The sequence below is a fragment of the Vidua macroura genome, chromosome 24, assembly GCF_024509145.1.
Source record: "Vidua macroura isolate BioBank_ID:100142 chromosome 24, ASM2450914v1, whole genome shotgun sequence".
Lineage (NCBI taxonomy): Eukaryota > Metazoa > Chordata > Aves > Passeriformes > Viduidae > Vidua > Vidua macroura.
In genome coordinates this window covers 4,382,625-4,406,464 of record NC_071594.1, presented here as the reverse complement: position 1 = coordinate 4,406,464, position 23,840 = coordinate 4,382,625, and the positions used below count along the sequence as shown (strand labels likewise).

Sequence of the window (23,840 nt, the reverse complement as noted above, 5' to 3'; positions counted from 1 at the left end):
CTGGGATCGAGCTGGGATCGAGCTGGGATCGAGCTGGGATCGAGCTTGGAGCTCGGAGCAGCTCCCAGAGCTGGGACTCGGGGGATCCCCCCTGCCCGTGCTGCCCCCACTCAGCACCTCGCTGCTGGCTCAGGAAGTCTTTGTTGCAAGGCCAAACTGCCAGGGGAGAGGAGTCTCCCTTTCCAGCGAGAAACGTGAGATCGAGTCTTTTCCACCACTGTTTAGTCTTTTTCTTGCTTTCCTTCTGTTTTCACCCTGCTTTCCCCCCTGTCCAGGTGTTCCTGGAGTTTCCAAGTGTGCCGTAAGGCACAGCCTGTGACTGAGTGTGGACCTGCCCTGGGCTCAAAAAAAATTCACCCTTCCTGCACCTCCTGAACAGAGCCAGCTCTTAAAACCACGAAAAACCCAATTTCTGTGGCTCCTCTTCTGCTCTGACCAAGAGAAGGGACATCCCCTGTGGGCAGAAATTAATGTCAGGACATCACCAACCCCAAGGAGCAGCAGCTGTGGGATGGAAATAGGGGTCGAGATGCTGCCAATCCCAAAGAACAGTAGATGTGGGGTGGAAATTCAGGTCAGAATGCTGCCAACCCCAAAGAACAGCATCTGTGGGGTGGAAATTTGGGTTGAGATGCTGCCAATCCCAAAGAGCAGCAGCTGTGGGGTGGAAATTGGGGTGCGGATGCTGCCAACCCCAAAGAGCAGCAGCAGTGGGGTTGGGGACCCATCCCGGCGTTGTCCAGCCCTCTGAACCTGCTGTCCCCTTCCCCGCAGGGCTCTGCCGTCCCTGGCAGCACGAGGGAAGATGAACAAGATGAAAAACTTCAAGAGGAGGTTTTCGCTCTCGGTGCCGCGCACGGAGACCATCGAGGAGTCTCTGACGGAGTTCACGGAGCAGTTCAACCAGCTCAACAACCAGAGGAACGAAGGTGAGGAGCCCCTGGCTCCCTGCTCGGGACTGTCTGGGGTGGGTGAAAGGCTCTCCAGCCCTCCCCCAGCCACTCTCAGATGTGTGGAAAGTGTCCGTCCCTCGTTCTGTGTTGCTTTCCCCGCTCTCCGCCCCTGGGGGTGAGTAACACCTCGGCATTAAAGCTGCAGAGAGATTTATCCCTGCACCAGGGAAGCCGGAGGGGAGGGAAAGGAATCTGCACGAAATGGGGAGCTGTGGTTAAGGTGGAGAGTGGGAAAGTGTGGGATCTCCTCCTGCCTCCCCAAAAGAGGGGGGCGACCCCTCTGGGGGCTCCAGCCTCATGTTCCTGAAGCCAAAGGTTCTGTCCTGGGCAGCACCCGGGGCCCGCTGGAGCAGCCTTTGCTCCTCCCCGCGCGTTGGTTTTCAGCACCCAGGGAGATGAGGGGTTAAACCCAAATCAGGGCACATCCCCCGTGCAAACACAGCCCCGGGCAGGCTGGGGCAGGGCCGGGGATGCTGCAGGCGCTGCGAGCAGCCCGGCCAGGGCAGCCGTGCTCGGGCAAGCCGGGCAGAGCCTGGGGAGCCGGGCAGAGCCTGGGGAGCCGGGCAGAGCCTGGGGAGCCGGGCAGAGCTGGGCAGAGCGGAGCAGAGCCTGGGCAGAGCCTGGGGAGCTGGGCAGAGCCTGGGGAGCCGGGCAGAGCTGGGCAGAGCCTGGGCAGAGCCTGGGCAGAGCCTGGGGAGCCGGGCAGAGCTGGGCAGAGCTGGGCAGAGCTGGGCAGAGCTGGGCAAAGCTGGCCAGAGCTGGGCAGAGCTTGGGGATCCGGGCAGAGCCCGGGGAGCCTGGCAGAGGCAGAGAGAGCCTGGGCAGAGCCTGGGGAGCCAGGCAGAGCTGGGCAGAGCTGGGCAGAGCTTGGGGAGCTGGGCAGAGCCTGGGGAGCCGGGCAGAGCCTGGGGAGCCGGGCAGAGCCTGGGCAAAGCTGGGCAGAGCCTGGGGAGCCGGGCAGAGCTGAGCAGAGCCTGGGCAGAGCCTGGGGAGCCGGGCAGAGCCTGGGCAGAGCTGGGCAGAGCTGGGCAGAGCCCGGGGAGCCGGGCAGAGCTGGATAGAGCTGGGCAGAGCTTGGGGAGCCAGGCAGAGCTGGGCAGAGCTGGGCAGAGCTGGACAGAGCCTGGGCAGAGCCTGGGCAGAGCTGGGCAGAGCTTGGGGAGCCGGGCAGAGCCTGGGGAGCCGGGCAGAGCTGAGCAGAGCCTGGGCAGAGCCTGGGGAGCCGGGCAGAGCCTGGGCAGAGCTGGGCAGAGCTGGGCAGAGCCTGGGCAGAGCCTGGACAGAGCTGGGCAGAGCCTGGGCAGAGCTGGGCAGAGCTGGGCAGAGCCTGGGCAGAGCCTGGACAGAGCTGGGCAGAGCCTGGGGAGCCGGGCAGAGCCGGCTGGGCTCACGCCGAGGTGAATCCCGGCCGTGCTGCGGTGCCTCCTGCCAGCTGTGCCACAGCCCGGCCCCTTCCCGTGCCCTCAGCTCCCGTTCGGGCTCTGTTTGCCATCACTGAAGGGGGGCTGAGTCCTGCTGTCAGCGCCTGGCACCGGCGCTGCCCGGCGGGGAGGGCCCGGCCGTGCCAGCCAAGCTGCCCGAGGATGCTGGAAGCTCCTTTAGAGCCGCCCTCCCTCCCTCCCGCAGCTCCCAAGGCTCTTCCTTCTCTCTGCAGACACCCGAGCAGCATCCCCGCGGCTCCTGCCCCCCTCCCACACACCCGCAGCCCTCAGTGAGGGCTGTAATTAGACCTGAGCCCTTAATTAGCCGTGCAGGAGCCGTGGGGATAAAATGGGGCAAGGCTGAGGAAGTCCTGGGCGCTGCTCCTGCTGTGGGATGTGGGATCTGGGCTCCTTATCTCCTCCTCCTTATCTCCTCTGCAAACCCCAGAGGTGATTTCCCTCTTATTGTGCTTTAATGAGACATCTCAAGTTCTTCCTTTGCCCTTGGGAGGCAAAAAGGGCCAGCAGCGTCTGCCAGGGCCCCCCTGGGCTTTTGGGCTTGATCCTGAGGTAGCCAGGAGAGAACAGGAGCAAAGTGTGAGCCTGTGGCCAGGACCAGGGGTGGGTCCATGATCCGAGGTGTGCACCAGCCTCTCCCAGGGCTTGTGGGCAGCTTTGGAGCTGAGTTTGGATCTCTCCCAGGGCTTGGTGCCCATTCTCCAGCTGGAGAACCAAAGTGCAGAGGGGAAGAGTGACTTTGGTCCCGCTGTGGGGAGCAGAGCTGAGCCTGCAGCCACGGCAGCAGCTCCTGTGCTGCTCCTCTGCCCCACAAAACAGCTCTGCTGCAGGTTTTCCCTTCTTGTCAGCATCTCTGGGGCTGTCCCTGGGCTCTCTGTGTCCCCAGGGCTCCAGAGCCCATGCTGCCTCTGCTGGTGGCACCTCAGGCACTGCTCCAGGGACAAGAGCTGACCCCAGCAGGGATCAACGCCTCCGTTCTCCTTCCCTCACCTCGTGTGGCTCCTCAGGGAATTGCCTGCAGTTTGTTTTCCCTCCAGCCTCAGGAATCCCTGGCTCACAGCACTCCCAGGCTGCAAATCCCACACTTGGGTGGCTGGGAGTGCCTGGGCCCATCCTTGGGGTGCAGGAGGAGGCCAGGCCTCCTGGAGAATCACAAAACCAGGGAATGGTTTGGGTTGGAAGGGTGTCTTGGTTTGAACAGCCAGGTGTGTGCTAAGGAAGGCAGGAGCCCCCACCCCCCCCGAAATGAAATGTACACCCCCTCCCTCCGAATTGTTATAAATTTGAAATTAAGGGGGGCTCTCAGGCAAAAATATGTGAACAGGAATAACAGTTCTTTATTAGGGAAGGAAATAGAAAGACAAAATAAACAATGCAGTGAAGCAAAACAACACTGCCAGAGGCAGAATACAACCTGACACCCTGTTGGTCAGGGTGTTGGTGGCAGTCCAGTTGGGAATTCTGGCTGCAGGTGTGGTTCTGTTGGATCAGGGATCCCGTAGGAAAGGGTGTAGCTCCTGTAGAAAGGGTGTAAATCCTGTAGAAAAATGGTGTAGATCTTGTAGAAAAGGGTGTGATTCCTGTAGAATAGAAAAGGGTGTAGTTCCTGTAGGAAAGGGTGTAGTTCCTTTACAAAAGGGTGTAGATCCTGCAGAAAAGGGTGCAGTTCCTGTAGAAAGGGTGCAGTTCCTGTAGAATACAAAAGGGTGCAGTTCCTTTACAAAAGGGTGTAGTTCCTGTAGAAAGGGTGTAAATCCTGTAGAAAAATGGTGTAGATCTTGTAGAAAAGGGTGTGATTCCTGTAGAATAGAAAAGTGGTGTAGTTCGTGTAGGAAAGGGTGTGGTTCCTATACAAAAGGGTGTAGTTCCTGCAGAAAAAGGTGTAGTTCCTGTAGGAAAGGGTGCAGTTTCTGGAGAATACAAAAGGGTGCAGTTCCTGTAGAAAGGGTGTAGTTCCTGAAGAAAGGGTGCAGTTCCTGTAGAATACAAAAGGGTGCAGTTCCTTTACAAAAGGGTGTAGTTCCTGTAGAAAGGGTGTAAATCCTGTAGAAAAATGGTGTAGATCTTGTAGAAAAGGGTGTGATTCCCGTAGAATAGAAAAGTGGTGTAGTTCATGTAGGAAAGGGTGTGGTTCCTATACAAAAGGGTGTAGTTCCTGCAGAAAAAGGTGTAATTCCTGTAGAAGGGTGCAATTCCTGTAGGAACGGGTGTAGTTCCTGTAGGAAAGGATGCAGTTCCTGTAGAATACAATAGGATGCAGTTCCTGTAGCAGGGTGCAGTTCCTGTAGCAGGGTGCAGTTCCTGCAGTTCCTGTAGCAGGGTGCAGTTCCTGCAGTTCCTGTAGCAGGGTGCAGTTCCTGTAGCAGGGTGCAGTTCCTGCAGTTCCTGTAGCAGGGTGCAGTTCCTGTAGCAGGGTGCAGTTCCTGTAGCAGGGTGCAGTTCCTGCAGTTCCTGTAGCAGGGTGCAGTTCCTGTAGCAGGGTGCAGTTCCTGTAGCAGGGTGCAGTTCCTGCAGTTCCTGTAGCAGGGTGCAGTTCCTGTAGCAGGGTGCAGTTCCTGCGGTGGAAGAGGCAGCTGTTCCTCTGGGAAATGCAGTGCAGGAAAAGCCGTGCTGGTGTCCCAGAGCCCAGATTATATCCAGGCAGGAATGCTCGGCTCCTCCCCCTGGGCGCAGCATTCCCCATGGGATGTTCTCGCTCTTAGCAGTCACCGGTGACATTCAACAGCCCGTTATCAGCAGATGGCTCCCCTGGGGGAGGATGGGTTGTGGAAGTTAAGGAAAACTGCTCACTGAACAGAAAACAGCTGCCCTACAGATGGAAATGGAATTCATCGTGCCCTGCAATCCTGGACAAAGGGACCCCAAAGCTCCTCCCATTCGTGAGCACACTTCACCATCCCAGAGCTCCAGAGCTGCTCTGGCTCCTGTGAGGGCAGGAGCAGGGCACGAAGCTGCCCCGTCTGTCGTGTTTGTGGTGAGAAATCCCCACAGCTCCGTCCTCCCCATGCCGTCATTCCCATGACCTCACCCCCACAGACGCTGATAAAAGGAGGACAAACAACCTTTTTTTTTTTTTTTTTTTGAGCCAAGCTGGAAAATCAAACAGCTTTCCAGTCTGGACACATCCTGTCACCAGCAATGTCACCTTGGTGGAGCCTGAGTCTGTTTCTTTCGGAGGGATCAGGGCTTGGTGGCTTTGATAAGAGCTGGGGGCATCCAGCAGCAGCCCCCAAACACCTCCAGCCTGCTCTGCCCTCCCAGGCCAGCCAAAATTCAGTGTCTGGGCTGGAAAGGGATAAACCAGAGCCAGCTCTGGCCTCGGGAGCACCAGGCCCTGAAGGAATGATGATGAGGGGGAGGAAGGAGGATGAAAACCCCGAGCTCAGAGTGGCGCAGAACCTGGAGAGGAGAGCTCACACTCAGCAAAGTAATTAAAAGTTCTAAGCCAGGCAGGCAGAGGAGGGTCCTGGCCCCTTTCCTTGGGAGATCAAAGCTTGTTTTGGCAGAGGAGGAGTTTAAATATATTTATAAAAAGGGCTGCCTGCGTCTGCTTTCGTTCTCTTTGATATCGCAGCAGCCTCGTTCTTTCCGTGTCAGGGCTCCCCGGAATTCACGTGGAATGAATTCTTCCCACCCACAGCTTCCCACCGAGCTCCCAGCAGGGTCCTGCGGGCCCCGAGGGCAGCTCCAGCCCTTTGGGATTGGGAATCTCCCGGTGGCAGGGCAGGGTGGGCTGGGCTGGCACATCCCAGGGCAGCCCAACCCCTCTCCCACCACCTCTGCGAGCCTTCTGTGAATCTGTACCTCCTTTTCCCATCCTTTTGGATCCACTGGAGTGTCCAGGTTGTGGATTTACATCTGATTTTACATCTAACGTGACAAAGAGGTTGTCTCTGCTCCGTTGGTGCAGAGTCAGAGCTGCTGGTTTGCAGGTTGCACCTTTTACCCAGCTTTAGGGTTGTTTCACCTGTGGGAGCCAGCACAAATTCACCCAAAATATCATTTCCAGTGGGTTAGTCAGGCTCCATTCAGTCAGACCTTAAATGGCCTTTGGTTTCCGTGATTATAATTTGCTTGGGAAACAAGGAAGTTCAAAAGATTCGGTCCAGTTGAATTAATCCACATTATTTTCATACCTGTGGTTAATTCAGGGGACGTTTCCTGATTGTTGCTGTAAAAACAGATGGAGAGAAAGGGACAGGGGGCAGAGGAGGGGTTTTACCCGTGTGCCCAAAAGCCATGGCACCGCTTGAGCCCCTCTCAAGCCCCCTGGCACGGGCTGAAGCCACCCTCGGGTGCGGGCTGGGCACCCAGGAGCCCTCAGCTCTCCGCTCCCAGCTCGCCCGGTGCCCATGGCACAAGCCCACAGCCCTTGCCAGGTCACTTGCCTGCCACCTCTCATCCATCAGCCGAGCAAACTGCAGCCAGGTCCCAGCCCTGCTCAGCACCCCGTGAAAATCCAGCCCTCCCTCCCTCCCTCCCTTCCCGCTCCTCAGCCATGAGATCATCCCCGGAGCCCGGATTGTCGCCTGAGCCCCGGGGACAGGGCAGGGACAGGGCAGGGCTCAGCCTGGGGCACTCCCGGGGGAGTTTCGCTGCTCCCCCTCGCTCCGGGGAGCGTCTGCAGGGAGGGCACCGGGGATTTTTGGGGTTTGGGGGATTTTGGAGCGTGGCTGCAAAGCCGGGAGAAGGGAGGGAGCGCGGGGGGGAGGGGGTCAGGGCTGGTCCGTCCTGCCTGACCTTTTCTCCACCCCAGCACATCCAGTGCATCATCCTGGCTCCCAGCACGCCCAGTTTGCTGCTGCCTCCTTGGGAGCAGCCCCTGGAATCATCATCCATGGATCCCCCAGGGGAATCCTCTTCCTGGAGCAGCCCCTGGAATCATCATCCATGGATCCCCAGGGGAATCCTCCTCCTGGAGCAGCCCCTGGAATCATCATCCATGGATCCCCCGGGGGAATCCTCCTCGCTGGGGGCCAGGTGACCTGTGCTGAACCCTGGGTGTGTTGGCTGTGAGTGCCAGGATGTCCCCGGAGTGCCACCATGTCCCTGCTGGGAATCACCGAGCGAGGAGCTTTAAGTGCAAACCTCAAAGCAGGGAGCAGAAGGAGCTCAATGGTTCATTTTGCTCTGATTTCCTGCTCCTTTCACGGCTCCTTGAGCCCAGCCAGGCTTCACACCTGGGGTCCCAAGGGAGGAGCTGTTTCTCTGAGCTGCTTTGGTGTTCAGGGGAAGCTCTCGTGCTTCTCTCTGTGCCTGGCTGAGGGCAGAGCTCGGGACAGGAAAGCCTGGAGTGGTTTGTTTGGAGCGAGTGACTTTAATCCCAAACTCCTTCTGAGAAATGCTCACATCCTGGGAGGAACACACCCGGATTCCTGCTGGTTGTGGTGGTTCCCAGGGCAGGTGAGGTCCTTGTGTGTAAATTCCTCGAGGAAGGGCTTTCTTCCTCCCTCTCCTTCCCTCTTCCTCTCCTGCTTTCCTGACCCAGCACCGAGGGATCCAGAGCCAGGGATAGGCACCCCGGTGTTCCTGAATTTTAGGCTGTGTTTCAGGCTGTGTTTCAGGCTGTGTTTCAGACTGTCTCAGGCTGTGTTTCAGACTGTTTTAGGCTGTGGTTTAGGCTGTTTCAGGCTGTGTTTTAGGCTGTGTTTCAGGCTGTGTTTCAGGCTGTGTTTTAGACTGTTTTACCTAAAACATTTTGGGAAGATAAGGATGGGAAGGCAAATCCTCATCCCTGCCAAACCCCGTGCTGCTGCAGGGGGCAGAGCACTGGGGTGGGATTTGGGATTTCCGTCACAGACCCTGGTGGCAGCCAGGCTGTGCTTTGGGAACACTGAGGGTGGCGATGCACCAGGAATCCGGAGCAAAACGCAGAATTCCCTCTGCACAGAGAGAAGGAAGAAGAGATTCCCGTGTCCCCGGAGCATCCCTGCCCCGCCCTCACTCCTTGTCGCTCCTGCCACCACTCCGGCAGCTCACTCTGCTTTCCTTTTGTCCCCAGACCTGGCTCAGGGACACCTGCAGCTGGCACAGCTGGGCAGGGAGGTGGCAGCTGACGGCAGCCCCGCGTCCCCGCCGGAGGGGCAGGGCCGGTCCCCGGTGGCCGCCGTGCGCTACCGCAACCACGGCCAGCGCCGCTTCTCCATGGAGGCAAGTGCTGGGGATGGGGGGACCTCTGGGTGTCACCTCCCCGCTGGCTGGGCGCGGTTTGGGGACGTGGCGGTGTCAGACACGAGCCCTCTGCTGTGGCTCCCGCGGGGCGCTCGCCAGGTGCCACCACCCCCCTTCCCTTGAGCGGCGCTGCCACATCAATGCCAGCTCTCTCTGACAGAGCTCTTCCCCTTCAAAGTCCTCCTGTCACCTCCCTGTCGTCTGTCCCCTCCCTGCAGGACGTCAGCAAGCGCCTCTCGCTGCCCATGGACATCCGGCTGCCCCCCGAGTTCCTGCAGAAGCTGCAGATGGAGAGCCTGGAGCTCCCCAAGCCCCTGAGCAGGATGTCCCGGCGGGCTTCCCTCGTAAGTGGCACCCACAGAGGGGGCAGTGCCAGGCACGGCATCCCCCGTGTGTCCCTGTCACCGCTGCACTTGTGTCCTGCTGTGCCAGCTCCCCTGGGTGGCACCGAGGTCCCCTCATGTCCCTGCCCGTTCCCAGCCCTTCCTGCACAGCCCCAGCAGCACCGGGAGGAGCTGAGGGAGCAGGGGAAGGTTTGGAGAGTCCTGAGGGAGCTGGGAAGGGTCTGGAGAGTCCTGAGGGAGCTGGGAAGGGTTTGGAGAGTCCTGAGGGAGCTGGGAAGGGGCTCAGCCTGGAGAAAAGGAGGCTCAGGGGGAATTTCTGGCTCTGCACAACTCCCTGCCAGGAGGGGACAGCCGGGGGGGATTTGGGATCTTATCCCAGGGAACAGGGACAGGAGGAGAGGGAACGGCCTCGGGCTGTGCTGGGGAGGCTCAGGATGGACACCAGCAGGAATTTCCTCATGGAAAGGGCTGGAAGGGGCTGCCCAGGGGGGTTTGGAGCGCCCATCCCTGGAGGTGGCACCTGGAGGTGGCACTGAGTGCTCAGGGTGGGGATCGGGCACAGCCTGGACTCGATGATCCCACAGGGATTTTCCAGCCTCAACATTCCCACAATTCTGAGATCTGCATCCCTTCCCCAGCTGCACCTGCTGGGCCATTCCCACCTTCCTTCACTCCCCTGTGCACACCTGGCTGCCTCCCAGCCTGGCTCCTTCCCAAAGCAGGAGAGGGAAACCCTCCTGCAGCTCAGCCGGAGCCTCTTGCCAGTGGAAATGCAAATGTGGATAAATAATGAATCAGCCTTTGCTCCAGTGGTGGCATTTCCGTTTCTCTGCTGCAGCAGCAGAAATAGGAACAAAAACTCTGTGTACAACAAAACAGGAGCAAAAAATCTCCGTGTGCAGACACCAGAGGTGCCCAGGTACCAGAGCCAGGCCTCAGGAGACTTTCTGGGACCCGAGGTGCCCGTTCAGGAGGAGGGAGGGGGGAAGGAGAGCTGGAATTTACCTGCCTGTGCTGTCTGATCAATAAAACAGACCCAGGGAGATGTCATTAATATTCATGAGCCCCTCATGAATAAGGAATGTGGCTCTGGGGGTTGCGCAGCGACCTTCACTCCCCTGCTCAGGACACACATCCTTTTCCCAGGATACACAGAGGGTTTGGGCAGTAAATGGAGTAAAAATCCCAATTGTCACTGCCCAGTGTCCCCGGAAAGCCTTCTGGAGGTGAAGCCACCCCTGGATGAGGTTCTCTCCTCCCCAGTGATGTTTTCCTTTCTCTCTCACAGTCAGATATCGGCTTTGGGAAGCTGGAAACCTACGTTAAACTGGACAAACTGGGAGAGGTGAGTAGCCTGTGACACCCCTGTAAGGAATTCAATGAAATTCAAAGGGCAGCTCGAAGCACAAAGGGCAAAAAAATCTTCAATATCCAAGAAGGAGCAAGTCTTTCTTGTGGAGCTCAGACCTGGTGCTGTCACCTCAAATCGTCCTTCCTCCAGATGTTTTGGGGACACTGGTGCTGTGCCACCCTGGGAAATGGCCTGTGTCCCCTGTCCCCTGTCCCCTGCCAGGGCACCTACGCCACGGTGTTCAAGGGCCGCAGCAAACTGACGGAAAACCTGGTGGCGCTGAAGGAAATCCGCCTGGAGCACGAGGAGGGGGCTCCCTGCACGGCCATCCGGGAAGGTGAGGCCGGGAGGGGCTTCCCCCAGGCTCCCAGGAGGATTTGGGATGGCTGTGGCCGTGCTCAGCGCTGGCTCCTGCTGCCCCAACCCCGCTGTCCCCGCAGTGTCGCTGCTGAAGAACCTCAAACACGCCAACATCGTCACCCTGCACGACATCATCCACACCGAGCGCTCCCTCACCCTCGTCTTCGAGTACCTGGTGGGTCTGGGGGCTTCTCTGGGGGCTGGGGGGACGAGGGAAGGACAGACTGACGCGTCCTTCCCGCTGCAGGACAACGACCTCAAGCAGTACCTGGAGAACTGCGGGAACCTGATGAGTGTGCACAACGTGAAGGTGAGGGGCGTGCCCGGGACCCCTCCCCTGGCCCTCGTCCTGGTGGGGCTGTTTTGGGGCTGGGAGAGGCTGGAGATCCCTTCACCCTTCAGTTCTTGCTCCCTTTCTGAGGCTCCCCCAGCGTTTCTCGGGTCACTGCCACCCTAAATAAAATCACTGCCCGCGCACACTTGGCTCATCCCATCCCGTGGCACTTCCCCACAGCGTTTCCCACCCCAGCCCAGCTCCGAGGGGTCTTTCCTGCCCACAACATCCAGATTCCTCGAGGCAGGTTGATTTTTAGTCCTAAATGCACCCCCTTTCTCCTCCTCCTCCTCCCTGCAGATCTTCATGTTCCAGCTGCTCCGTGGCCTGGCTTATTGCCACGGCAGGAAAATCCTGCACCGAGACCTCAAACCCCAGAACCTGCTCATCAACGAGCGAGGGGAGCTCAAGCTGGCTGATTTTGGTAGGTGAAGCCCTCCAGGGACGGTGCAGGATTGGGAAAAAGGGGCAGCTCCCTGATGTGTGTCCCTGCCACCCTCAGGATTAGCCAGGGCCAAGTCGGTCCCCACAAAAACCTATTCCAACGAGGTGGTGACACTCTGGTACCGGCCCCCCGACGTCCTGCTGGGATCCACCGAGTATTCCACGCCCATCGACATGTGGTGAGGCCCCGAGCTTCCCGGGAGCTTCCCGGGAGCTTCCCGGGCTCTCCAGGACAGAGCCGAGCGTTTCCATCCTCACCCTCACAGTGCTGGGTACAACAGAGGGTGGCGGGCTCTCCCAGTGCAGTTTTCCTGTCCCCATGTCCCCAGAGCTCTCCCAGAGCAGTTTTCCTGTCCCCAGAGCTCTCCCAGTGCAATTTTCCTGTCCCCAGAGCTCTCCCAGAGCAGTTTCCCTGTCCCCAGAGCTCTCCCAGTGCAATTTTCCTGTCCCCAGAGCTCTCCCAGAGCAGTTTTCCTTGTCCCCAGAGCTCTCCCAGTGCAGTTTTCCTGTCCCCAGAGCTCTCCCAGAGCAGTTTCCCAGTCCCCAGAGCTCTCCCAGTGCAGTTTCCCTGTCCCCATGTCCCCAGAGCTCTCCCAGTGCAGTTTCCCTGTCCCCATGTCCCCAGAGCTCTCCCAGAGCAGTTTTCCCAGTCCCCAGAGCTCTCCCAGAGCAGTTTTCCCAGTCCCCAGAGCTCTCCCAGAGCAGTTTTCCCTGTCCCGAGAGCTCTCCCAGAGCAGTTTCCCTGTCCCCATGTCCCCAGAGCTCTCCCAGAGCAGTTTTCCTGTCCCCAGAGCTCTCCCAGAGCAGTTTCCCTGTCCCCAGAGCTCTCCCAGAGCTCTCCCAGAGCAGTTTCCCTGTCCCCATGTCCCCAGAGCTCTCCCAGAGCAGTTTCCCTGTCCCCATGTCCCCAGAGCTCTCCCAGTACAGTTTCCCTGTCCCCAGAGCTCTCCCAGAGCAGTTTCCCTGTCCCCATGTCCCCAGAGCTCTCCCAGAGCAGTTTCCCTGTCCCCAGAGCTCTCCCAGAGCAGGTTTCCCCGTGCCCTGGCACTCGGGGGTCGGCTCCGTGCCATCCCCCTCCCGGCGGGAGCGGATCCATCTCCGGGAGCTGATCCCGCTCCATCGGCGCCACCCGCGGGCTCTGTCCCCGCTGACCCCGGGGTGTCCCCTGCGCTTAGGGGGGTCGGGTGCATCCACTACGAGATGGTGACGGGCCGGCCGATGTTCCCCGGCTCCACGGTGAAGGAGGAGCTGCACCTCATCTTCCGCCTGCTGGGTGAGCGCCGCTGCGCCGAGCCCGCGTCCCCACGCGGGGGCAGCGGCTGCCCGCGGCACCGGGAGCGCGGGGAGCGCAGCGGAACGGGGTGGGATCCATGGGATCATGGGATCATGGGATCATGGGATCATGGGATCATGGGATAATGGGATCATGGGATGAGGTGGGAAAAGGAACAGGGATGGGATGGGATGGGATGGGATGGGATGGGATGGGATGGGATGGGATGGGATGGGATGGGAAAAGGAACAGGGATGGGATGGGGTGGGAAGGAGGGAAAAGGGATGGGATGGGGTGGACAGGAATGAACAGGAATGGGGTGGGATGGGCTGGGATGGGGTGGGAAGGAGGGAAAAGGGATGGGATGCGCTGGGATTGGATGGGTTGGGATGGGATCCATGGGATGGGGTGGGATGATGGGGTGGGATGGGATCCATGGGGTGGGATGAGCTGGGATGGGGTGGGAAGGAGGGCAAAGGGATGGGGTGGGGTGGACAGGAATGAACAGGGATGGGGTGGGATAGAATGAACAGGGATTGGGTGGGATGGGCTGGGATGGGGTGGGAAGGAGGGCAAAGGGATGGGGTGGAGTGGGATGGGGTGGGACGAGAAGGGATGCTGTGGGAAGGAGGGAAGAGGGGTGGGATGGGGTAGACTGGGGTTGCAGGAGTGAAGGAGGATAGAATGGGGTGGGCAGGAATGAAAAGGGGTGGGATGGGGTGAGAAGGGGTGGGATGCAACGTGCAGGGGTGGGCACACATGGGCAGAGGTGGGCACACATGGCTGGGGTGGGCAGGGGTCAGCTGGCACGGACAAGGGTGGGCAGGGGTGGGCAGGGGTCAGCTGGCACGGACAGAAGCTGCCTGCAGCCCCTCCAGGCCGGCACAGGTGTAAGGATGAGAGGCTCCCTGCCCCTGGGGACATCGGTGCCCTCTCCCACCCTCCCGCCGTGTTTCCATCACACCCAGTGCCCATGGCAGGTCCCTCTCCCCTCGCAGGAACCCCCACAGAGGACACCTGGCCTGGGATAACGTCCAACGAGGAGTTCAAGGCTTACAACTTCACCCAGTACCGAGCCCAGCCACTGATAAATCACGCCCCAAGGTACCCCAGGGGCAGGGGCAGTCGAGAACTGGGGGGTTTGAGGGGTGGGAAGGGGAGCCTGGGCAGCCCAGGCTCATTTTGTGCTCGTGGTGCCCCTCGTCCCTCACTGTGGTTGTTGCAGCCTCCTTGGTGCAGCCACGGGGCAGTTTTGGTTTCATTCCCCCTCTCTCCCAGGCTGGACTTGGAAGGCATCGACCTGCTGACAAATCTCCTCCTGGTGAGCGCTGGAGCAGCCCAGGGCGGTGGGAAAGGGGCTCTGCTGCAGGGAAGGGGCACCTGGAGCAGGGCAGTGCCACGAGGCGGGTGGGTGGCACGGCTGGGATGGGCAGAGGTGCCCAGATGTGTGAGACAAGTGTAGAGAGGTGCCCAGATGTGTGAGGTAAATGTACAGAGGTGCCCAGATGTGTGGTGGAAATTTACAGGGGTGCCCAGATGTGTGAGGTAAATGTAGAGAGGTGTCCATATGTGTGATATAAGTGTGCAGGGGGGCCAGATCTATGGTGTAAATGTAGAGAGGTGCCCAGATGTGTGAGGTGAATGTGCAGGATGCCCAGATGTGGTGTAAGTGTGCAGAGGTGCCCAGATGTGTGGTGTAGGTGTGCAGAAGTGCCCAGGTGTGATATAAGTGTGCAGAAGTGCCCAGATGTGATGTAAGTGTGCAGAGGTGCCCAGGTGTGTGGTGTAAGTGTGCAGGGGTGCCCAGATGTGTGGTGTAAGTGTGCAGGAGTGCCCAGATGTGATGTAAGTGTGCAGAGGTGCCCAGATGTGATGTAAGTGTGCAGGGGTGCCCAGGTGTGTGGTGGAAATGAGTATTTATGGCTTTTCTCGGGGCTTTGTGCAGTACAGAGCCAAGGGCCGGATCTCAGCCGAGGCAGCCCTGCAGCACCCCTACTTCAAGAGCCTGGGAGAGCGGGTGCACCTCCTGCCTGACAGTAAGTGCTGCCTGTCCCCTCCAAAAGGGGTGGAAAAGGGGCCTCCAGGCACCTCTCTGCTCCCTTCTGCAGCAGGGTGGGGCAGGAGCTGATGGCTGTGGGAGTGAGGAATAATAATAATAATAATAATAATAATAATAATAATAATAGTAATTAACAATCATTTGGGTGTGATGAAATGGGGTGGGAGGCTGAGGGAAGAGCTCCATGGAGGTGCCACCCTGGGGCAGGACTGACCCCTCTCTCTGCCCCCTCTGCCCAGATGCCTCCATCTTCTCCCTGAAGGAGATCCAGCTCCAGAAGGACCCCGGCCACCGAGGCTCAGCCTTCCAGCACTCAGGTAGGGCTGGGCAAGAGCCGGGGTCTCTCCCAGCTGCTGCCAGGCAGGAAAAACCCAAACCTGCTCCCTGTTACCTCTCAGTCCACCAACCCCCGCCCCGGGCATCTTTGTTGTCACATCTGGGCACCCTGAGGCACAGCTGGCTCCTCTGGGAACGCCACAGGCTCGGCATCTCCTCCCTTGGCACCCCCGACCCCCCCTGAGCCCTGTCTCCGTCTCCCTTCCCCAGCCCGCGGCAAGAACAGGAGGCAGAGCATATTTTAAACTCGGATCTCGCGTTCCCCCGGTTGCCATGGAGATGGAAGCGCTGAGAAAGGAGCGGCTCCCACCCGACCCGACCCTCGGCAGAATTCCCGGCTCCAGCAGGACCCAAACCCCTGGGAGCTGCCCTCGATGGACCTGTGGCCTTGTCCCCCCCCCTTGTTTTGGTGTTGTCCCCACTGAGAGGTGCTCCAGGGAGGAGCTGCCGGCCCCTGCGCTGCCCCGGGAGGGTTTGGGGGCACGGGTGGGGATTTGTGGGGTTTGGCCCAGGCAGGAGCTGCTGGAAATGCACCTTTGCTCTGACAAGCTGCCCTGCACCCCCTGGATTTTGGGAAGACCACGTTAGGACTGCTGGGCACAGCCTGGCCTGGCCCTGGGAGCACCTGGGGCACACCTGGGGCACAGCTGGGCACAGGAACCAGGGCAGCCCCCCCGTATTTCACCTCTGCCTGCAGAACCCCCTTTCCCCTCCCTGTTTTGGTACCCGAATCCAGCTGAGGGTGGAGCAGCCGGAATTCCCATCGCTCCCCCCGGCATCTCCCAGTCCCTGTGCCCAAACTGGGATGTCCTGAGCCCAGAGCAAGGCCTGGCAGGGCCGAGGGGGCCATGCTGAGCCGGGCCGGGCGGGAACGGCCCCTCCCGGGCACGGATGGATGGAGGGATGGATGGATGGGAGGATGGATGGATGGATGGATGGAGGGATGGATGGATGGATGATGGATGGATGATGGATGGATGGATGATGGATGGATGATGGATGGATGATGGATGGATGGATGATGGATGGATGATGGATGGATGGATGATGGATGGATGCTGGATGGATGGATGGATGGATGGATGGATGATGGATGGATGGATGGATGGATGATGGATGGATGGATGGATGGATGATGGATGGATGATGGATGGATGGATGGATGGATGGATGGATGGATGGATGATGGATGGATGGATGGATGGATGGATGGATGGATGGATGGATGGAGAGATGGATGGATGGATGATGGATGGATGGATGGATGGATGGATGGAGAGATGGATGGATGGATGATGGATGGATGGATGGATGATGGATGGATGATGGATGGATGATGGATGGATGGATGATGGATGGATGGATGGATGGATGGATGGATGGATGGATGGATGATGGATGATGGATGGATGGATGGATGGATGGATGATGGATGGATGATGGATGGATGATGGATGGATGGATGATGGATGGATGGATGGATGGATGGATGGATGATGGATGGATGATGGATGGATGAGGAATGGATGGATGGATGGATGGATGATGGATGGATGATGGATGGATGATGGATGGATGGATGATGGATGGATGGATGGATGGATGGATGATGGATGGATGATGGATGGATGGATGATGGATGGATGATGGATGGATGGAGGAATGGATGGATGGATGGATGATGGATGATGGATGGATGGATGGATGGATGGATGGATGGATGGATGGATGATGGATGGATGATGGATGGATGGATGATGGATGGATGGATGATGGATGGATGGATGATGGATGGAGGGATGGATGATGGATGGATGGACGGATGGATGATGGATGGATGGAGGGATGGATGGATGATGGATGATGGATGGATGGATGGGCGGATGGATGGAGCAGCCCCTTCCCCATCCCCACAGCCCCCAAGGAGCAGGAGGGGATCCCGGAGGGCTCTCAGGGCACATCTCCCCCCCGGCAGGGCTCTCAGCCCCTCCTCATGGCACTGCCCCAACCCCGCAGCGCTGCTCACACCCACCTGGGCATGTCCGTGCCCGGAGGGAAGGGGGAGAGGTGCCAGCCCTCCCCCAGCTCAGCTGTGGGCACCAGAAATAGCCCTGGGGAGCAGCACGGCGCCCCCCAAACCCCTCCGTGCCCAGGCCGGACCGGATCAGTGCTCTCAGAGCTTTGCTGCTGCTCCAGGGGGGTTTTCCCTCTCCAGACTCTCTGGGGATAAATCCATCCCTGCTGCACCTCTGCCCCCAGCCTGGGAGGGTGTGAGCAGTGCACGGAGCCTCTCTGCTCTGCCATACCCACACCCTGGGCTCGGCCTTCCTGGAGGAGCAGCTCCCTCTGGATGTGGCCGCGACTCCTGGGGCTGGGATTGGCACCTGGGACTGGGACTGGCACCTGGGACTGGCACCCGGGACTGGGACTGGCACTTTGCTCCGGGCTCCAGCTCTCCGTGGGTCTGTTCCCTCCTGGAGCAGGGAGTCATTCCTTCAGCAATCCTTGGAAAATGCTCAATGGGAGGAAAAATGAGGAAAGCCTGGAGCTCCCCGGGGTGGCTCCTCCCGGTGCCAGCGCTCGGAGCTCCCCGGGAGCTTCCCGGTGCCACCAGAGCTCTGTCCCAGACGAGTCTCCAGCCGTCTGCATTGTTTGAGGTTTGCCCAGCCCTGCTCCGTTCCCTTCCCGGTATTTCCAGCCCGAATTGTTCCCTAATTGATTCCAGTGGATGGGGAAGAGCAGGAACAGCCCTCAGCCCCCAGTGACGCATTCGGGGCTGTGTTTTCCTCCTGGTCCCTCCTGGTTCCCCTTTTCCTGATCCCTCCTGGTTCCCTCTTCCTGGTCCCTCCTGGTCCCTCCTGATCCCTCCTGGTCCCTGCTGCTTCCCTCTTTTCCTGATCCCTGCTGGTTCCCTCTTCTCCTGATCCCTGCTGGTTCCCTCTTCTCCTGATCCCTGCTGGTTCCCTCTTTTCCTGGTCCCTCCTGGTTCCCTCTTTTCCTGATCCCTCCTGGTTCCCTCTTTTCCTGGTCCCTCCTGATCCCTCCTGGTCCCTGCTGGTTCCCTCTTTTCCTGATCCCCCCTGGTCCCTCATGGTTCCCTGTTTTCCTGGTCCCTCCTGGTTCCCTCCTGCAGCTGGAGCTGGGCTGAGCTCTCCCACTGCCATCTTTCCTCCCACAAAGGAATTTCCTTGGCATCAGAGCTGCCCTTCCCAGGGCTCCTGTGGGGAACTGGCAGCTCAGCAGGCAGGACGTGGACACGGCTCCTTCGGGTGCCTGGGGTGAGGAATTCTGGTGTTCCCAGGGGAGCAGAGCCTGGCTCAGGGCAGGAACCCCCTCGCACCATCCAGGACATCCCCGACCTGTCTTTGTGCAGTTTTCCTGCTCGGTTTTCCCATTCCCACACTCTGAGAGTGGGAATAAACTCCCAGGGGCGCTGGTGCCCAGCTGAGCCATGCCACATTCCCACGGGGAGAGATTCAGCTCCAGATCCAATATTCCTGCTGGAGGTCGAGGCAAACTGCTGGGGAGAATCCCGTGGAGCCAGGCCAGCATTCCCAGGATCAGGAAAAGGCTCTGCTGGCTCCAGTTTATCCTTGCACAGCCTTTCCCTTTTCCCCTAGAAATCCCCCCAAAAGTGGAGGGGGTTAGGGTGAGGGTTTTGACCTCGTGAGAAAATTCCCAACATTTGGCAATGCCCAAAACCCGGGAAAAACAGGAATTTCTTCCGTCCTGAATTTTTTTTTTTAATGGAGTGGAGCATTCCTTTCTTCAGAATTCCAGCTTTTCCAAGGAATTTTTGCCAGAATTTCTGGGATTTTTTCCCCTCCGGAATCACGCCCGGAGTCCCCCAACTTTACATCATTCCAGAGAATTCCAGAGGGTTCCAATCCCCTCGTTACTGATCAGCTCCCAACAGCCCCAGTTCCAGGTCACCCCTTTTATCCCAGGGATTTCAGGGATATTTGATTCCCACTTGGAGTGTAAATATTTGGTGCCAGGCCGAGCTCTGATCACCACAGCTGGAAAAAAACCGAGCTGGAGGCTGGCAGAGATTAAACCCCAAAGTTAAATCCCTCTTTTCCACCTCTGGGATAAAATTCCAGCCCTTTTAGTGGGGAGAGAAACCTCCTGGATGCACCATCCATAAAAATATCCCGTTCCTGTCTCATCCCTGGGCAGGATTTCCCAGGTTTTGGAGCGCCAATTGGAATTTTTGTGAAAATGTTGGGAATTTCCGTGGCTTTCCAGCATTTTTTCCCCTCATTTCATGGATTCTCCCAACCACCACGTCGAGGAGCAGCCGCTGCTCCTGGCAGGCGAGGAGCTGAGGCAAAGGCAGCCGTTGCTTTGTCTTGCACTCGTTTTTCTTGGAATTTTTCCCCTTTTTTTTTTTTTTTTTTATTTTTTTTAACCAGAAAGCAGGATTTTTGGCTGTGCCCTCAGGAAAATCTCTGTTCCTGGTGTTCTTTTGTCTCGCCAGCTGATGGTTGGGTGAAGGAATAAAATTAAATCAATGTGCAGAGCGAGGTCAGGCTTTGGGACAACAACAACAACAACAACAACACTTGGAGGCAGAGCTGTTAATTCCACCCCATCCCTCCATTCCCACATGGATCTGCCTTTCCCAGCCCAACCAGATCCATGTGGAGAATTCAAACAACAAAATTCCTTTGGATTTTGGAGATTCAGGACAAAAATAAATACATTTTTCCCCTTCTTCCTTACACGGGAGATGAAAAAAAGTGGAATTAAAGGGCATTTTCCCGAGGTTTTCCAAAGTTTTGGTTGGGTTTTTCCACCTGATCTCCAGCTGCTCCAGCTGTGCTGCACATCTGTGCACTCAAATGGGGTAAAATTGGATTTTGGATGTGCCTGTGAGCCGTGTCTGAGCAGAAACAATAAAAAAATCCACATTTCCTCATTGCCTTCCTCCATCCTCAGCATCCTGCTCGTCCTCCAGCAGGAAAAATCGATGGAAGGGGCCAGGATGGATCCCCAAACTGTGAATGTTCCCTGGGGTGATTCGTTGGCAGAAAACTGATAATAAATGTATTTAACTAGTGCTGTACAAACAGAAGGCATTTTAAAATAAATGATTTTAAGGATTTGTTCCGAAAGAAGTAATGATTTTTTTAATATATATATATATATATATGTAGAGAGAGAAAGTTTTTCTGGAATAAATGGAAAGGTACAGAAAATAAATAATAATAATAATAAAGGGTTTTATCCATCTGTCAGTCTCCTGGCTATATTTTATAAAATATTTCAATTTTTATATTTCAGAAATATTTTTTCTATCCTATTTCTATTTTTCTATTTCAGAAAAATAGAAATAGAATAGAAAAAATATTTCTATTTTTCTTTTTCAGGTGTGACCTGGATGATTTTGTGCTTCTTTTATCTCTCCTTACACAGAAAGAAAAAAAAAAAAAAAGGGAATTTAAGAGCGTTTTCCCAAGGTTTTCCAGTGTTTTGGTTGGGTTTTTCCATCTGATCTGTTGGATTCTCCAAAACTGGACAGTAACATTTGTGGAATATGGGATAGGGTTGTACAGGATATAATTTTTCCTCTTATTTTTATTTTGATAGGAGAAGGATCTGGGTTTTTTTTGGGGGGTCAGAGGAAGGTGGGAAGTGCCAGGAGCGCGGGTCCTGGGAAGGGCGAGGTGCTCCAGGGAGAGCTCCGGGTCACTCTGTGCCCTTCACCCCCACGGCTCTCCCTGCATTCCCAGGACCCTTTCCCTGCTGGAATTCTGAGCTTCCCGAGGAGCACAAAAGGAGCTTTGCAGGGAAGCCCCAGAGCTGGGAGCGCCGGGGAAAACGTCCCTGGTGTCCTTTGCAAGGATCCCAAAGCCCTAAATAAATATTGGCACAACACTGTTGGGCAAATAAAGGCCAAAGCTGCCAGGCCCAGCCCAGGCTTGTGGGGCAGAGCTGGGAAAGGGATGAGGGAGGTTTTTTTCCCCACAAATCCAGCTGCTAAAACCCCCTGGGATCGGGGATACCCAGCTCTGGACCCCTTTGGGATATTCCTGCTGTCCAGCCCGTCAGTGCTGGAGAGAATCCTCAGCCCCCAGCACTGCAGGGAGGTGGGACGAGCCAGGCTGGGCTGTGGGGGATCTGTGGGGTCTTTGGGGCCGGAGCCAGCGGTGATTTGGGAAGGGGACAATTCCCTCCATCCCCTCCTGGGCTGCAGCTGCAGCCCCCGCCCAGCCTGAGTCACTGCCCAGGGCAGGTCCCCAGGAAGGAGCTGTTTGCCAAACCAGTTCTTCCATCTGCCACCCTCATTCCTGCACCTGGCAGGGCCGGATCCGGACCCGGGGAATGCTGCCTAGCACCCCCAGCCCCCTCCTGCCTTCCAGATGTTCCCAAACATCCCCAGCAATCCCTTTGGGATGCTGCAGGGGCTCTCGGTGTGACTCCCTCAGTGGGATGATGCAACAGCTGTGGGATGTTGTAGCAGTTGTGGGAGGTTGCAGCAGTTGTGGGATGTTGTAGCAGTTGTGGGATCATGCAGCAATTGTGGGATCATGCAGCAGTTGTGGGATCATGCAGCAATTGTGGGATCATGCAGCAATTGTGGGATCATGCAGCAGTTGTGGGAGGTTGCAGCAATCATGGGATGTTGCAGCAGTTGTGGGATGTTGCAGCAGTTGTGGGATCATGCAGCAGTTGTGGGATCATGCAGCAGTTGTGGGATGTTGCAGCAGTTGTGGGATCATGCAGCAGTTGTGGGATGTTGCAGCAGTTGTGGGATCATGCAGCAGTTGTGGGATCATGCAGCAGTTGTGGGATGTTGCAACAGTTGTGGGATGTTGTATCTGAACAATTCAGGCCTCGGTGTGCATCAGGCTCGTAACTGCTCCTATCAGAATTTTCTTGGAATTTTCTCAGCATTTTCTCCCTGTAAAATTCATCAAAGTTACTAAGGCATCAGCTGAGCTAAAATAAGAACGAAGAAGCTGAGAAACCAAATACCAAGACCACAAAAACTAGATAGCAGAAGACTGTAAAACACCTAGACTGCAACCAGCCACAGATACTGAGAAACAGAGGCAGAAAACGAGGGAACAAGACAAAAACCCCAACCAAGAAGCGCGTACTTGGTAATTTGCAGGATCTATAAAAGTGTGTGTAATGTAAACACTAAACAGCTTCTGCCTAACCACGTTAGTCAATCGTACAAGAGTGCCAGGTTTCCCCCAGTGGGATGATTTGGGTGTCCTTCCATCCCTGGCGCATTTTTGGGAGGCTCAGCCCGGTTGTCCCACCCCAGCTGCCCTCCCTGGCACGGGCTTAGGGCCGGGAAGGAGGAAGCAGCGGGGTGGCAGCTCCGGGGCAGTGGGTGTGGGAGTTATTCCAGCTGGGCGGGAGGGGATCTGGAGGAGGGCAGCACTTCCTCCTTCCAGACCAGTGTGACGAGCTCTGCCACAACCAGGCCCAGATCTGGGGCTCGTGTTTGACCTAGAATTGGAGCCAAGCTCCCCAAACCCGCCCGTTTGGGAGCTCCTGACCCCGAAACACACGAGGTGAACACTCCCTGTCTCTGTCTCTCTGCTTTGCTGGGCATCTTTCCTGCAGCCAGCCCCTCAGACGTGGAGCTTGCTGTGTTCTCAGGAATTTCTCAGCCAGGTTCAGTGGTTCAGAGTTATTTTCTTATCAGCTCAAGCTTTGGGTGGTGCTGGGATTTTTGTTTGATCCCATCTCCAAATGCACACGGAGATCCTGGACCCATCACGTGTGGCTGCTGGGGTAACTCTTGGGGTTTTAGGGGTCTCTCAGCCCCAGATTGCCCTAAAGGAGGACAGGGAAAACTTCCCCAACATCTGAGCTCCAAGTCCTTGGCCAAGCTGCCAACCCAAACACTGGGGAAAGCCTTGGAGGAGCTCCAGGAATCTGCTGTCCTGTGGGGCCTCAGGTGGTTCCACCCCAAGGAAACCCTTAGAAAATTTATTTTTGGAGTTGGATTTCCCCACTGTGCTGAGCCTGGGCTGAGAGAGGTGATTCCAACAGCACAACAAATCAGGGCTGGAGCCCTGCAGTCACTGCAAGCAGGACCCAGCACAATAAAAAACTGCTCCTCTGGTTGAAAAGAACAATTTATATACCTAAAAAAAAAAAACCCTTTTTGCCCCAGGAATGTGCAAGGGCATGGAAAAACTAAAGGAAGGCGTTTCCCAAAGTCCACTTGGGCCCTCTGGAGCATCCCTGGTGCTCGCCGGGGACGCCGTGGCTGCAGCTCTGCCCTCCCTCCATTCATGGTTTCACTCTGCAGCCTGCAGCAAGTGCAGAACTGGGGGTGTTTTAATTCAGTGCAAGCACAACATTGATTCCAGTTTGGAAAACAGCCTGGAAGTGCCTCCTCGTGGAGCTAATTCGGGGCTTGCATCTCCTCGGAGCCCTGTGGCTCGCATTTTGATGAGCTCCCTCCAGGGAGAGGAGCTGCATTTCTGTGGAACCAGGAGGGATCTGTGTGTTCTTGTGCTGACTAAACCCACCCACGCCTCGGGGCTTATTTGCAAGCAGATCCTGCATGGTTTGTGTCAGCCCTGATGGAAGAGCCTGATATTCCCGGGAGCTGGCACTCTGATATTCCCGGGAGCTGGCACTCTGATGCTCCCGGGAGCGCCCAGGTCACCCGGTGTGGCTCTGGGTAGGGGTTGGGTTGATATTTGTCACCTCTGGATGCTGCCTTTGTGTCTGGGGGTGGCACAGAGAAGCTGCAGAGGTGGGGAGGGCATTGCTGAGCCGTTTTAGGGTTGGGAATTCAAGC

At 57.1% G+C, this 23,840-nt stretch overlaps 1 protein-coding gene across 1 annotated transcript in view; it reads left to right on the top strand.

Moving 5' to 3' along the window:
• Positions 1-15,966, top strand: part of CDK18 (cyclin dependent kinase 18) — a 34,119-nt gene extending 18,153 nt beyond the window's left edge. Inside the window, exons 2-16 of the mRNA XM_053997982.1 lie at positions 775-929; positions 8,394-8,542; positions 8,782-8,907; positions 10,196-10,252; positions 10,481-10,595; positions 10,699-10,793; positions 10,866-10,928; positions 11,253-11,376; positions 11,455-11,575; positions 12,572-12,669; positions 13,668-13,773; positions 13,948-13,990; positions 14,615-14,705; positions 14,968-15,045; positions 15,275-15,966. Of these exons, the coding sequence (XP_053853957.1) occupies positions 806-929; positions 8,394-8,542; positions 8,782-8,907; positions 10,196-10,252; positions 10,481-10,595; positions 10,699-10,793; positions 10,866-10,928; positions 11,253-11,376; positions 11,455-11,575; positions 12,572-12,669; positions 13,668-13,773; positions 13,948-13,990; positions 14,615-14,705; positions 14,968-15,045; positions 15,275-15,309 (1,425 nt within the window). The 5' untranslated portion in view covers positions 775-805 and the 3' untranslated portion in view covers positions 15,310-15,966. The remainder of the gene's footprint in view (positions 1-774; positions 930-8,393; positions 8,543-8,781; positions 8,908-10,195; positions 10,253-10,480; positions 10,596-10,698; positions 10,794-10,865; positions 10,929-11,252; positions 11,377-11,454; positions 11,576-12,571; positions 12,670-13,667; positions 13,774-13,947; positions 13,991-14,614; positions 14,706-14,967; positions 15,046-15,274) is intronic.
• The last annotated feature ends 7,874 nt before the right edge of the window (positions 15,967-23,840 follow it).